We start from the raw sequence: 15,814 nt of genomic DNA, 5'->3' as shown, positions 1-15,814 counted from the left end.
AACCATTTTTCACTTAAGCATAACCTGATGAAGTTCAACAAGGGCAAGTGTCGAGTGCTGCACCTGGGGAGGTTAAACCTCATGCACCAGTACAGGCTGGGGTCTGACCTGCTGGAAAGCAGCTCTGCCAAGAGGGACCTGGGAGTCCTGGTGGACGACAAGCTGACCATGAGCCAGCAGTGTGCCCTTGTTGCCAAGAAGGCCAATGGTATCCTGGGATGCATTAAGACGAGTGTGGCCAGCAGATCGAGGGAGGTTCTCCTGCCCCTCTGGTGAGACCCCACCTGGAGTACTGTGTCCAGTTCTGGTCTCCCCAGGTCAAGAAAGATTAGGAAATCCTAGAGAGAGTCCAGAGGGGGGCTGCAAAGATGATGAGGAGACTGGAGCATCTGCCCTGTGAGGAAAGGCTGAGGGAGCTGAGCTTGTTTAGCCTGAAGAAGACTGAGAGGGGATCTCATCAATACATACAAATATCTTAAGGGTGGAAGTCATGAGGACAGAGCCAGACTCTTCTCAGTGATTCCCAGCATCAGGACAAGGGGCAATGGGTACAAACTGAAGCATAAGAGGTTTCAGTTGAATGTGAGAAAGAACTTCTTCACTCTGAGGGTGACAGAGCACTGGAACAGGCTGCCCAGGGGGGTTGTGGAGTCTCCTTCTCTGGAGATATTCAAGGCCTGCCTGGACGAAGTCCTGTGTAGCATGCTCTAGGAGAACCTGCTTTAGCAGGGGGGTTGGACTAGATGATCTCCCGGGGTCCCTTCCAACCCTTGCCATTCTGTGATTCTGTGATTCTGTGATTTAGCTTACTGGAAGAAATCATAAGAGATAAGCATAGGCAAGAAACCTATTTGCAAGATTGCTCACTGCAAAGGTAATATTAGGGATTTTATATGTTGTTGAAGTTCATTTTTTTGTAGAGGGATACAAATGGAGGGAAATAGGAAAACTGATTTTCAAAGGGTTTGTTGCTTTGGGTTGTTTTTAATATTACCAAAGTTTTAAGCAAAGTATGATCCCACAATGGGAGTATTTCCAACTTTTTTATGTGAAGTCTAGGTTAGATTCTTAGATGTGTAATAGCACATTAAATTTCCCCTTTATTCTTTTCTTCTTACTGGTACAAGGTTACCAATGGTGTAGGTAGTTGCAGAAGATTATTTTGTTGTTGTGAAGAACATCAATGTTTTCACTGAACTAGACTGTATTTTTTCAGCAAGTCTGTTATACTACAGGGAGCAAATTTTGTTATAACATTCCTTGCTTAAAAAAGTGTATTTGCCTAATGCACTACTCATAAAATGGGGGCTTTTTATTTTTTGATAAAAAACCTTCTTAAAGTTGCAAAAAGAAGGTTTAAATTATTTTTTAAAAGTTAGGACTTTTTAGGATATTTTTGTCTTTTCAGTAGCTTTACTCTTTTCCCTTTGAAAGGTTTGTTTGTTTACTTAAAAAAAGGAACAGATAAAAATTTAAACCACACTTTTAAAAATCACTGAGATAAAGCAGTCTGGTTACAAGGCAAAGTTCATTTTTACCTCATACAAAATAACATAAACTCTCAGGTGTTTATTTTTTAATTGAAAATGTTCAGCAAGTAGAGAAATGACTCATGCTTCATTGGCATTAAACCCAGAATTTGGAATTTGATTAAATTCAGTTCTCTCTACCAGTGGGAGGATAGACTTCCACGGTATTATTACTCTTGCCTCTATCTTTCTGCTCTGATTGTGGAGAGAAACATACAGTACAATTTCAATAGATGAACATGAAAGCAAAAATTAATATCTCTGATATTGAAAATTACATATCCAACAGAAATACTGAGGGGCTTATTTGATAATATGGCCTCTCCCATTGTTATCCTCAACTCAGGTGTCTGAAATGTTAACTGGTGGGGTTTTTTTTCTGTCAACCTGTTTATTTGCCATACAGATCAAACTGGAACTGCTTCTTCAACTTGTATATGGTTTGGTGTACATGAGCCAGCAACATGTTCTTGCCGCAAAGAAAGTTAACAGTACCCTGGGCTGCATTAGAATGAGCATTGCCAGCAGGTTGATGCAGGTGATCCTTTCCCTCTACTCAGCACTGGTGCAGCCACACCTGGACACATCTGTCCAGTTCTGGGCTCCCAGTACAGGAGACATATGGACATACTCACAAGAGCTCAGTGAGGGATCACGAAGATGATGATGGGACTAGAGGATCTCTCATACGAGGAAAGGCTAAGAGAGCTGGGACTGTTTAGCCTGGAGATGAGAAGGCTTATTTATTATATACTCATCACTGAGTGTATTCTCTGCACCTGAAGGGTTTAGAGAAGGCAGAGCCAGGCTCTTTCCAGTGGTGCCCAGTGACAGAACCAGAGGCAATGGCCATGAACTGAAACATGAGACAGTCCTTCTGAATATCAGGAAACACTTTTTCACTGTGAAAATGACTGAGCACAGGTTGCCCAGAGAGACTGTGGAGTCACCCACCCTGGAGATATTGAAAAGTCATCTGGACATGGTCCTGGGCAACCAAGGTCTATGTGAGCAGGGAGAGTTGGACCAAATGATCTCCAGAGATCCCTTCCAACCTCAACCTTTCTGTGATGCTGATGGGACTGAGTGCTAAAGCTCAGTTACTTTTTTCTCTTTCCTTTACTTTCCCCAGTAAAATTAGTTATTTTTTCTAAATAACATCAGTATAAATTCCCTTTATCCTCAGAATTTTATTATTAAAACTGTATTATTTCCAGGAAAACCTTCAGTTCTTACAAAACAAAGCATTTCAAGGTGAAAGATATAATTTATTTTTTTTTTTTTTATTTTTAACTGACAGACATATTTTGGGTACCCATGTTAAAACTTTAAAGCATTTAACAAGAAAAGAGAGATCTCACAGTATCTCGTGATCATTTGAAATATGCCCATTTTTGTGGAAAGAGGTACACAAGAGGAATGTGACTTCTGTGTGAAAGTATGAAAGGTTCAAAAAACTTTGCTTTAAAAAAAGAAAGTAAAATTCAGGGAGTTTGGAAGAGGTAATTTGTATAACTTTTTGCCTGTCACATTGGAGTTATAAGAAATTCGGTACTGTCTAGGAAAGCAGTATGATTCCAGAGACATAGGAAAATTGAAATGTGCTTAAAGCAAAGCCCATTTTCCCCTGCATGGAGAGTGTTTTTCTTTATTTGCCTTGCATTTTGTTTAACCAAATCTCTCGTATGGGTACTGAAAAGCAGCACATCATAATTTGGTGAGAAGTAGAGAAATAGATGGATTTTTGCCAAGTCCTGAAAATGCATGACTGAAAATAAAATTATGAGGGATTAGGAACCCAATGTCAAGGCAAATGTTGCACCTGTGTCCAAAAAAATGGCCAAAAGATCAACCTGGGGAATTACAAGTCTGTCAGGTTTGCTTCATCCCATGGGGAGAACCATGGAGTGAGTCCTCTTAAAACATGCTTCTGGCCATGTGAAGGAGAAGATAGTAATTGGGAAGAGGCAGCATGGATTTACTATGGATAGCCATCTATGATTTGGGATAAGGAGAGAGTAGTGGATATCTTTTGGGTACACAACTTTAGCAAGGCTTTTGACATTGTCTCCCATGATATTCTTATATCCAAGCTGGGACATTATCATCTAGATGGGTGAATGTCTAGACAACAGGTGAATGTCTAGACAACATAAAGCTGGTTGGCTAGTCAGACCCAGAAGGTCATATGTGTCATACTCTACCTGGAGGTCAGTAGCAAGTGTAGAACTGCCGGGGTCTGTTCTGGGACCTCTCTTGGTTAGTGTTGTTATCAGGGACCTGGAGGAGGTAATGAAGCATGCACTCACCAGTTGTGCAGATAGCAAATTGGGAAGGACCAGTTGATATACTTTTGGTAGTCAGGCTGCCTTCCAGGGACCTAAATGGGCCAGAGGAATGGGCTGACAGGGACACTGTGAAACTATGAAGGGCCCTGGGGCTTTGTTCCTCAGCTGGCAAAGGCGGCCAGCAGCTCCATGAGCTGTATGAACAGTACCATGGCAGGTCAGTAGAAGAAGTGATTATCCCCCTCTGTTCAGCGCTCATTAGACCATATCTAAAGTACCACATCCAGTTTTGGCCCACCTGTTTCAGCAAGGATATTGACAAACTGGAGTGAGTTTTGCTGAAGACTTTCAAGATGGACCCCATAGCAGTCTTCAGTTCTGGTCTTAGGTTTGGCATCAGTACCTACACATTCCACTTTATGCTTTGTCTCTGTTTGTTTCCTGGCTTCTTGATGGGTCTTGCTGCTCATCTGCTCTCAATCTTTTTTGCAATGTCTACGAATTACAAAACAAAACAGAAAAACCCATCCACATTCAGTCCATTTTTTCCCTAGTCATAGATGGACAAACTCATATGGATGACTTTTTTAAGAAATTAATTCTGCATGAGGCAGATGTCCTGTCTGGAAAAGCTAACCATAAACAGAGTTCCATGAAACTAAGAAAAAGATTTTATAATGCAAAGTGTTAAGCAGTTTAATATAGGCTCTGCCACCGGCTCTGGTTGTAACAACATATTTTTCTTCCATTTGTGTTAATTGTGGTTATCTACTTGCATCAAAGGAAAACGGAAATAGATTGAACTGTTTATGCTGTAAATTTGCTACAAGGGTATTTTTTTTTTGTTAAGCTTTTCTAATATTTGGAAAATAAAATAAAATTGTGAGTTCTTATGAGGATGACAATTACACTTTAAAGACGGATGAGGTTCTATCCTTACAAATGTGGTGATACTAATTGGCATGATAATTGAGTTACTTAACTAATATGACACTGCTGTTCCTACATTAGATTATGTATTTGATACAGGTTCTGAAACCAATCAAATTTGTATGAATATAGAAATTGAAAAATATATTATAGAATAATCAGCAGACTGACTTGATGTCATTGTAATAACTGTTTCCAAGTAGAACTTTATTAGGGAAGTAAACCATTCACTTTTTGATACATTACATTTAATAGAAAGTTTCGCAACTTTAGACTCTATGTTGGTTTTGTCAATTAAAAATGTTATAAATATAAATAGCCTTAGGAGGAAAAAAAACATATTCTAGTAAAAATTGAGTAGTTATGGTTAATATTTTTATTTGTACTATTTATACAGTGGCCTAAACCACTTTTCTTCATTTTAAGGTAACTGAGCTGCACAATATCAAAAACATAACTAGATTGCCGAGAGAGACAAAGAAGCATGCAGTGGCAATTATCTTTCATGACGAGACGTCAAAGACATTTGCGTGTGAGTCAGGTAAGTGATTGGTACTGCATCTCTAGCTTGAAGAAATCAAGTTTACACATCAAAGTCTTGCTCAGGTGAATTAACTTAAAACACCAGATAGGAATCCTTAGCTTAAAGGAATTTGTTGTAAATAAGAACTCTGGTGTTTGGGTTTAGTTTTCTGGGGGTTTGGTAGGGTTTTTTTAATGTACTTTGGGAGGTGTTGGGGGTGTTATGAAGCTCTTTGTTCCATTAGTTACCTTTGACTGCACGCAGATGGTCTAAAGATTGGAGATTTTCAGCTAAACTTGTAAAACTGAGTAAAAAATACCTATGGGATGTTATTAAGTCAAGATGTGAAACATTTTTTTTTTGCCAAGTTTTGCTATAGGCACTTACTAAGCTAATATTTATCATGCCATTGCAAATAAGAGGTAAATACCAGCTAAAACCTCAGGATATTGTACAGCTGGATGTCAAGCAGTCTGCAGTTTGAATAGCTACATGGTATAATGAATGAGTTAAGCTGAGAACAGACTTGGGCATCGCGGTACATAATGACAGGTAGTTACTTGTGACACACTGAATACTGCCTTATTAAAGTGCACTGTTTTCTTGTTTAAAAATGCAGTTGTACATGTCTGTGTCCTAGGGTATAGTTTATCTGAAAAAAATGTTTCTAAAACTAATGAGAAAATTTTCTAATAATTAAGCTTCTATTTGTTTAGTGACACATTTGAAACTGTATACTTTAAAATTATATCTTATCATATAAAAATTAAATGGTGTGCGACCTAAGTTAAATATAGTGAAACAAAATTCAAGAAACATGTGGAAGAGATAGATTAAAAGTATGTAAGTTCATGGATTATGTTTTGGATCAAGTATTGCAAACACTGATAAGTATATCCCATCATGAAAGATGGATTGACAGTTTTGTTTATTAATTTAAATTTAAAGTCACACACACAGAAAATCTGTGGCTTTCTAGGATCAGTTTAAACAGATTGTTGGATAAGTAGTTCACATTAAAGACTTTACTTTCTAATATGTAGGATTAATAATGACTATAATATGATTAATAATTGAATAAAACCTTTTTAATTATTTATCAACAGCACTGAAATCAGTTCTATGGAAACTTTTCCATTTGCCTACACATGCATCCCCCTTGTTCACTAACAAAAAGATCTTATTTCTGCCATAGAATTACTATGGTGCAGGTATATTTGAAAAGAGTGAGAGTAACTCATAACTTCAGGATTCTTTCACCAAAGAAGGGGCAAACCTAAGAACACTCAGCATGTCGGGCCCACTCATTCCTTTCTTCTGTAACAAACACAATGCAACTCCTTAACCTTAAACCCAGTTGTGTATACAAGATGCAAGTACCTTAAGGTGCTAACAAGATGCCATCATGAGATGCCCTACCTCAAGGCTATGCTCTATGAAAAGGTGTGTTTTGAGTAAATGGAGCCTTGGGTGAAGTGACAAACTAGTAGAGAGTTAGTGGGCAGAGCTCAAAGGACAGACCAACACAGGTGATATTGTAGTAGGTCTCTGCTTATAGACCTTCCCCTCAATGAGAGAAGAAAGATGAAGCATTCTTAAGGCAAGTGGAAAAAGCATCACAGGCCCAGACTTTGGTACTCTTGGGTGACTTTAACCACAATAACATCTACTGGAAGGTCAATATGGCTGGACACAAGAAATCCAGATTTCTGGAACAGATTGAAGACAATTTCTTGGTATAGATGAACAACAATGTGATGAGGGGAGAAGCTTTGTTCAGGGACATGTTTGGCAGAATCCTGTGGATAATTGCCTTGGAGGACAAAGGGGCTTAAGAGAGCTAGCTAATCTTCGCGGACAGCATCCTCTGAGCACAAGAGCTGTCCTTCCCATTCTTCAGAAGACCTGCATTGCAGAAGATCAGTATGGATGAATGTGGAGCTCCTGACTCAGCTTGAACACAAGAAGGGAAGCACACATATATATAGGAATGGAGCCAGGAAAGCTCCAGCTCAGCTGTAGCTGAAACTAGCCAGGGAGACAAAGGACAGAAAATGTTTCTTAAAGTTAGATCAACAGTGAAAGGAAGGCTAAGTGACTGTGGGGCCATTGCTCGGTGGAGCAGTAGACCTAGTGACAAGGGGCATGAGAAATGCTGAGGTACTTGATGCCTTTTTTATACCTTGGATTTCACTCACAAGGCTTGTCCTCAGGCCTTCCAGGTCCCTGAGCCTCTTAGCAGTCAGTGGGCGTAAAGTAGTACCCACAGTAGAGCAGGGCAGAGACAAGCATCACTTAAATCATTCGGATATCATACACAAGTCCGTGGAACTAGATTGTCAAGAATGACAAGAAGGAGAATCCAGGTAACTATAGGCCAGTCAGCCTCACCTCAAGTCCCTGAGAACATTGTTGGAGCAAATCATGTGTAAACACATGAAGGGCAACAAGGCAAATAGGAGTAGCTAAAATGTTTTCCATATGCAAATAATGCTTTCTATGATGAGGTATCTGGCACTGCAGCCAAGGGAAAGGCAGTGGCTGTTATGTACCTTGATTTTAATGGTCTTTGACAACCTCCCATAGCCACCTCCATAGCCCCCAAATTGGTGGAACATGGGGTGGATAAGGGCACTATAAAATGGATAGAAAATAGGCTGGGCTTGAAGAGTTGTGATTAATGGTGCAAAGCCAAGCTTGCAGCCAGTAGGTAGTGGGTCTCTCAGGGATCAGTGCTGGGACCAATATTGTTCAATGTCTTCATTGACAACCTGGATCATGAGATGGAGAGTACTCTCAGCAAGTTTGCAGGTGACACTAGATTGCGGTCACCCAAATTGGGAAGGCAGGGCTGCTGTCAGAGGGACCTGGGCAGGCTGGACAAATGGGCTGACAGAAACCTTATGAAGTTCAGCAAGAGCAAATTAAAAGTCTTGTCCTTGGGTTGGAGTAATCCCAAGCAACAAGGCAGGCTGGGGGCCAACTCTTTGGTGAGCAGCTCTGCAGAAAAGATCCTGGGGTCTTAGTGGACAACAAGCTGAACATATCCTGGACTGCATTAGTAAGAGTGTTCATAGCAAGTACAGGAAAGTGATCCTTCCCTTCTATCCAGCACTTATAAGACCACATCTGGATTACTGTGTCCGGTTTTGTGCTCTCAGAGTGAGAATATTGACATACAGGAGTGAACCCAGTGGAGGATCACCAAAGGTCAGAGTCAGGAGCACATGACATGTGAAGAGACTCTGAGAGCTGAGCCTGCTCAGCCTGGGAAGAAGCAACTTCAGAGGATCTTATTGCTCCCTACAACTACCTGATCTGAGAATACAGAGAAGATGGAGCTATGAAAGTATCAGATATCTTGATGTTTCTGAAACAGTACAAATCTTAGCTGTGTGTATAGTGGAGTTTTAATCAGTTTGCCTTTCTTCATGCCATCAGTCTATCTACAGAGTATAAATTGCATCACTTCCATCAGATGAGATAGATACACTGCTTTGTTTCATTAAAATGTGACTTTCTAACTCCAAAGCTTTTGTGTGTTCTGAACTAGGAAGATATGTTTTTTTAAAAATGTCTTTTGCAGCTCATTTCCACAGCTGAGCTCTGTCTTCCCACAAGGAACTATTACCATTTTTACTGCTGCTGAAATGTGCCAATATTTTGCTTTCCTTTACAAAACTTATTGAAGTTTAAGGAATATTTTGAGATCTGCTTGTGGTTTAAAATGTTTTCTTCTTCTCAGATTTCTAAAAAAATGTTGTGGCAGTGGTTTCTATGGGACAATGCCTAAACTTTCAACATCCTCATGGTGTACAGTGGCGTACATGCAATGGGGGTTATTTTTGCAAATCAGGACACTTCTTCGGTTAACACAGTAATACCTTTACTAATACCTCTTCTTTCCCATGGCTTCAGTGGGAAAGAACCACTGAAGTGGTTTTGATTCAGTCAAAAATCTTCTAGAATCATAGCTGCTTGACCTTGAATTATTTAGGAGCCCAAAGTTTCATGGTATGTACGTTTTTTGACCATGGAGTCTCTAAATAGACAGAAGCAGATACTTTGTCTCCTACCATCTTGACCTCCAGGGGCAGATGAAAGGACAGTAGCGCTGAACCCATTGCAAAAAGTCTGCTGAGCGTAGAGTCAATAATTTCTTGGAAAGGAGGAGGAAGCAATGCTCAAAGCTAAGTTGGTTTTATATGGGGACTCAACAATGTGAGGTAGGGGTTTTGTCAGGGTTGTACCAACAAATGTTTTAAAATAATCATTATCATTTTGGGTTTGATAGCATGAGCTGATATCTTTTTTCTCTGTGCAGTCTAAAAGCCCATGTGATGAAAAGTAGCACATTTCTCTGTTACTTAGCTTTCTTAAGTATGGAATTAAGCATAGTAAAATGCTATACTGTTTTAAAATAGGTCTCTAAAGATATAGTACATTTTGGTCCTACCCAGAAAGCCTGAGAGTCGTGATACCAGCCCACTGGGTGTTCTGGCTGGGAGCCTATGTTTTTTCCTAAGCTCTGCATTTTCTAGGCCCTTAGCTTGATTATTGTCTTCAAGGAAGCTACTGGCAAGTCTGAGTTCTGGATGGGCTGTAGCTCCCATATTTCCATTAGGATTTCAGCAAATTAGTCCTTTAAGGACCATCTAATTTTTGGTAATCTTCATTTGCTAATGAAAACATTTGGTAGAAAAACAAACAAAAATCCTCCATATGCTTTTGTTATCATCTAGCTTTTCCCATCACTACCACCAGTGCTCCCAATGTCTACAACAGCTGTAGAAATCTGTTCAGTTCTGAAGCTCTATTGAAATATTTTGAAGAGCAAACCAGTCTTGGATATTACAGTTCCCTGATTAAGAGCATGGGATAACAAGTCTTTAAAAGAGAATTATGCCTCTTCAGGGACAGAAGGAAGCTGCTTGCTGTTGCTATATCTCTTTCTGACATCTGTTCTAGTGGGCAGAGGCTTGTGACTTTGTTGATTAGCAAGCGACATTTTAAAATTGCCTCAGTTACAATCAGAATTGTTTCAGTGGAAGTAAACTAATGAGAAGTCACGGCTGATTAAATAACATGAAAAGTAGTCTATAACTCAGTGAACTTAAGACAGACTCTAAAGAGTGGGACTGCTTCTTCAGACCATAGGAAATTGCTGCCACCTTAGCAAGGAACGTGCTAAGGTCTCAGTTTCAGCCTCCCTGAAAATCATGTGAAAGTTATTGCCATTAAGGGAATTTTAACAAATCTTTTTTAAAAGAATCATGAAAATCTGAGTTGCTTTATAAACATGGAAATGCAAAACTCTTGGGTTGCTAACACATGGAGACTTGAGGTAAAATTAAATGTTGCCAAATGTATAAGCAGGTTAAATGGAAGGAGAGAATACTGTGAAGAAAAATTAAGCCATTTTGAGAAACTGAGCATATTTACTCCTACATAATAAAGGTTAAAAAGATATTACTGTTGTCTTTTAAATACATCAAGGAGAAAAAAAGAGAAAGTTTTTAAGATATAAAGTGACCTTAGCACAAGAATAAATGTAGAATATATGCCCAGTATCAGTCTATGTTGCTACAGCCATTCAAAGAACAGGAGCAGCATAGACTGAAAATTTAGAGGAAAATTTCTAGGAGTTCTAGTGAGGTTCCACCCAGAAATTTCCTCACAGAAATCCTTCCCCATCCCATTCCCACTTTTTTTTTTTTTTTTTTTTTTGCATTCCACAGTGTATTATCAAGAAAAAGGAGAAATTCTTTTTCTTTCCCTAACACCTTTAAAAAAGAAGTTGTTGGGATGGGTTTTTCTTGTTTTGTTGTTGGGTTTTTTCCAGGTAAGTGTGCCGTTAGTTTTTGTGTAGATACAGCTATGCTCAGACACATATATCTATTGAGAAGCTCTTCTTCCTGCAAGCCTGATGTCCGTAATGTGGCAGTAAGCTAAATGTCTGCGCTGAGACAGGTGTTCTGAAATGACCTGTAAACTCTTTCTTAAGTTGTAGATATGATGCAGGGAGCAATGGTGGCTACACAGGACCAGCAGGGAAATGAAACTGACAGATATGAATATTGATTAAAGCTAGAATTTTATGGTGCTATTATGGAAGTTGCTAGCATGATGAGGATTGTGCCTGAATAATAGTTAGTTTTCAAGGAATGAAGTTTCTGGGTTGCATGAGGTCAGTGACAGACCATATGGGAGCATGATTTTTGCTTTAGTGATATCAGCAAAATATTAAGTGATACAAATCCCTGGATCTTTTAGGCTCACTGGACCCACCAGCACAGGTTTGTGTAAAATTTATTTTGATTTCTAAACAACAGAATGTGAGGAAAATTGATGAACTTGTAAACCTATTGATAAAATCAAATTGGGAGAGTTGCCGGTATGGATTCAGAGACAAGAGATACAAAATAAATTAGGGCTGATATATGGTTTCGGTGATGTAACATGAGAAAAAGAAAAGGGGCAAAATGACAGAGAAATCTTGAAACTGCAACTGTGAAACAAACGCAGACATCCTCCAAGGTACTGATATTTGTCTGGCTTCTCTTCAGTACAATGCCCCATTCTCTATAGAATTAGATGAATTGAAGGTGTTTATTTCTTTCCAGGCATGCACAAACTGCAGTTCTAGAGTCATTGCAATCTAGAAATGTCTTCATTATTTTTAAGAGGTTATACTTTGGCATCCCATTAACAGTTCCACTAGTCAAGTCCTTGGGAAAATAGAATTGGGGTATTGCAAAAAGTCAATCAGCTACCCTATTTGAAATGTCTGGTTTAAGGGTTTATCCATCATTACGCTGTACTGATATAGCTTAATTGATATTAACATTCTTGCAGTTGTTTTGGCTCAATCCACCATTTTAATTTTGTGAATATCTTGCTGCTGTGATGGCTACACCTATAACATAAGCAGTCTTTTTCTTCTATGTTCTTATGCTTTCAACTTTTTCTGAGTAGAGTCAAACTGATAAGTAAGTCTTTTTATAAATGCAAAAAAAAAACCTTTTACTTTGTTGAAAATGAGAGACAGTGTCAAGTGGCAATGTGTTCAGCAATGTGGATTTTTTAGTTCTGTACATTTTTTTTTTTAAACCTGTTTTCAGCATTTGTTGGTGTTGCTTTCTTTTTTAAAAAAAAATAATCTCTGCTGTCATTTAAAAAGGCACAAATCCAGTTCATTTTTGTACTGAGAGCGCTTTTGGACTATTGCCAAATTATTGCTGATTATGAGCTGGGCTTTTTCTCCTTGATAGTTTTCACAAGGAAAAGTATTCTGTGCTTGAAGAGTTTGACAGATGTCAGTGGAATATTAGATGTAATTCATATCACTATATCCTTTGACAGCTAAGAAGCCTGGAGGTTTTGTATTAAAATTACAGTGAAACATTGAGGCTTTGAGATGAAGCATCAGTGATCATATATGTTGTTATTGCTAACAATACAAATGGCTATATAAGCTTTATAAACAGCCAGATTAAAGTTCCCATTTTTACTGTTAGATTTGTGAGTTTGAAGATCCAGAATCATGGAGGCGGTGGAGGTGAAGAACAGCTTCCCAAATGCAATTTTGGGACTAGAATGAGGAATACAAAGTTCACCTTTTGTATGCAGAAAAATAATCCTATACAGTTGAAAATATTCTGAAAGATGGTATATTGCTCTGTTGAAGTGGCAGAGATTGTTGTATGAAAGTTTATAACCCTGCCTTTCTTACTTTCTCTTTGTGGTTTTTTTTTATATACGTACTGAAGGGGCCTTACTTACTTTGCTCTAAAGCACATGGTTCATTGGAGGTCAGATGCATGTTCTCACTTCTACATGTGCCACAGTATTTTAAGATCAAAAAAAAAAAAAGAGTGAAAAGACAGGCATGTGTTGCTCTGGGGTCTTACGTTATCCCTTTATCGTCATAATATTTGAAACACTGTCTGCTTTCAGGACAAAGTTCAATATGATTCATGGTTATAAATGCTATATTCTAAGATTAATATTTAGGATGTATATTCTTTTGTTCTGCACAAGTAGGTCCCTTTTCATTAAAAATGAGTTTTATTTCCTAATTTTTTTCATGTTTGACTGAAAATATGCATCTGACTTTAACATTTATAAATTAGGATTTGGATTTTTGCTCTCATTTCTCTTAGTTGGTTGCCTTTCTGTTGGTCCTCATTTTTCTGTGATTACCTGTCTGAGCTACATTGTTACAATTTTCTGACACACACTGCTAATATGTATAACCAGCAAATGGAAGGTATGCAGAAAATATTACATCTTCAGTACGCAACCATTGATGGAACAGGTAGTACACTATTACTTTCCATCCTTTTCATCCACTTTTAGGTTATTAGTTGTGTGCAAACTTAGTTCTAAAACTTATTAGCATTTAAAAGAAAATATTTGGGGAAGACAAACTCATATGGTTTCTTTACGAGAATTGCCAGCTGCTAAATTTGAAAACGGTAGACACACAAAATGGTCATCATCCCTTCAGCACTTCTCCCAGGAAGGTCCCTGAGCTGACAACACTGCTGCATTCTCAGTTTATAGGACAAATGGGGAACAGCAAGGAAACAAGGTTAACTTCCAGCCTAGCAGGAGCATGCATGGGGGCTGTGACGAAATGAGTAGGAAAGCTGTAAGATTTCTAAGTCCAGAAATTGAAGATAGTAAAATTGCTTTGGGATTTCAATATGGTAAACCCTAAATTTAAGGCTTCAAAGGTCAAAACATTTGGACGCTGAAAATTTTTCTTTCTTTCTCTAATGTTTCATTACATAGTTGTGTATATTGCAGGTATGATAAGCATTCAAATGCCCTTGCTGTCCAAATACTGTAAACTTGTCTGGACACTCTTTACTAATGTTTAACATAGTGTATCTAGATAAGTAGAGAAGTTCTGTATTATTCTTTCTTCCTGGACAAATATATTGAAGTGCAGATGCTGTATGTGCTTTCCTTATCACAGTTTTACTCAAAGGGATTGAAATTTATATGAAATACAAACTGTTCCCATAGGAACAAAAGTCAAAGAAGATAGCTGAGTTAATAGTGAATCATCTTTCTTAGAGTGTGTGTAGGAGTAAAAGAGTAGAAAAAAATCTTCCTGCCTGCAGAAGCTGAGCAACTTCAGAAGACGAACAGAAGAAGGCAAGCAGATTTCAGCTTCATCTGGTAGATGGTGCAAGGTCAGCTGAATTTCGATTTTAGAGAGACTAGGAGAAACACGTGAATCTCAAAGCCTCTGCCCTAGAATTTCATCATAGTTAACTTTCCCCGTAAGCACAGAGCAGAGGGAGTTTAATGATAGTAAAGTCCAGGATGTCAGCGTATGGAGGTATGGAATTTTTTCTTGGACTAGAAAGTTTCATAACTGCTCACTTCTTGGTTTAGAGTTTGGGGTTTTTTTTCATAAGCTGCTAAACATATATGAACCTTGACATATCTGCAGCCTCCATGTTTCATCCCAGAACAAGGTCTGTATTAGTGTGATGGCAAAAGACCATAAAAATGCAGTATAAAAACACAGTCTAACATTTGGCTTACAAGAAAAAAAAATTCTTTTTCTTAGCTACTGACTGTTTACCTTAACCTGAATTCAAAAATTATTAGTCCTTTGTGCATCTACATATAACAATTTCTTCCTGATCCTGTTCTGAGATTCTTAGTGGATTTGATGAATGTACTGTGTCATAAATAACTGCTAGTCCTATGAAACAAAGATATAAGGATACTGTTTTATCCTTTGTATTATTCATGTCATAAATGAATTTCGATGACATTCAGAATAATTTTTAGTCATATTATAAATGTGAAAGTCCAAATCACTTCTTATCATGTAAACACATTTTATTAAGAAGCTAAGGCAGTAAGGCACTACATATTTTAACATGTCTTCATGCTGTGTATCCTACAAGGTCCTACACCTTGATTTTAAAAATATTGCCCTTTTCTACACTGCCAAAAGGCATTCACACACAAGAATAAAAGTATTACTGAATACCGTCTTAGAATCTTGATGAGTTTTATGCATAAAATTGCCTCAGATTTTGAGCTGTTATTAGCAGTTTGCAGAAGAGGGAATGAAAATGCAACTTCATTAACTGTATGGCAGATGAATGTCACAAAGCCTGGAAAAGAATCTCAGACAGAGGACTTCTCTCCATATTAAACATCTATTACAGATACATGTAAGAATATAGTATCTGCTTTCACTAAAATATCCATGTGTGAGTTGTAGTATGGATTTGCAATTGCTATCATCAGTAAGAAATGTGAAATATTAAAAAAAATATGCAAAATAGAGAAAAATTCCTCTTCATCCTCTTGTTTCTGATTTAGCTAGATGCTTGTATTTTGTGGACATACCTTGGCATTCATCAAAGAAATTACACAGTTGGCTTTCCACACTACCCGAAAGTATCATAGAATCATAGAATGTTTTGGGTTGGAAGGGACCATTAGAGGTCATCTAGTCCAACCCCCCTGCAGGAGCAGGGACACCACTAACTAGATAAGGTTGCTCAGAG

At 38.2% G+C, this 15,814-nt stretch overlaps 1 protein-coding gene across 1 annotated transcript in view; it reads left to right on the top strand.

The window, feature by feature from the left end:
* Window positions 1–15,814, top strand: part of DOK6 (docking protein 6) — a 172,185-nt gene that overhangs the window by 30,721 nt on the left and 125,650 nt on the right. The window contains exon 3 of the mRNA XM_009641470.1: window positions 5,174–5,288. Coding sequence (XP_009639765.1) covers window positions 5,174–5,288 — 115 coding nt within the window. The remainder of the gene's footprint in view (window positions 1–5,173; window positions 5,289–15,814) is intronic.

Source organism: Egretta garzetta, unplaced genomic scaffold (assembly GCF_000687185.1).
Source record: "Egretta garzetta isolate BGI_Z169 unplaced genomic scaffold, ASM68718v1 scaffold126, whole genome shotgun sequence".
In the NCBI taxonomy this organism is placed as follows: Eukaryota; Metazoa; Chordata; class Aves; order Pelecaniformes; family Ardeidae; genus Egretta; species Egretta garzetta.
The sequence above is the reverse complement of the archived record's forward strand: the minus strand, read 5'-3'. Positions and strand labels throughout refer to the sequence as shown.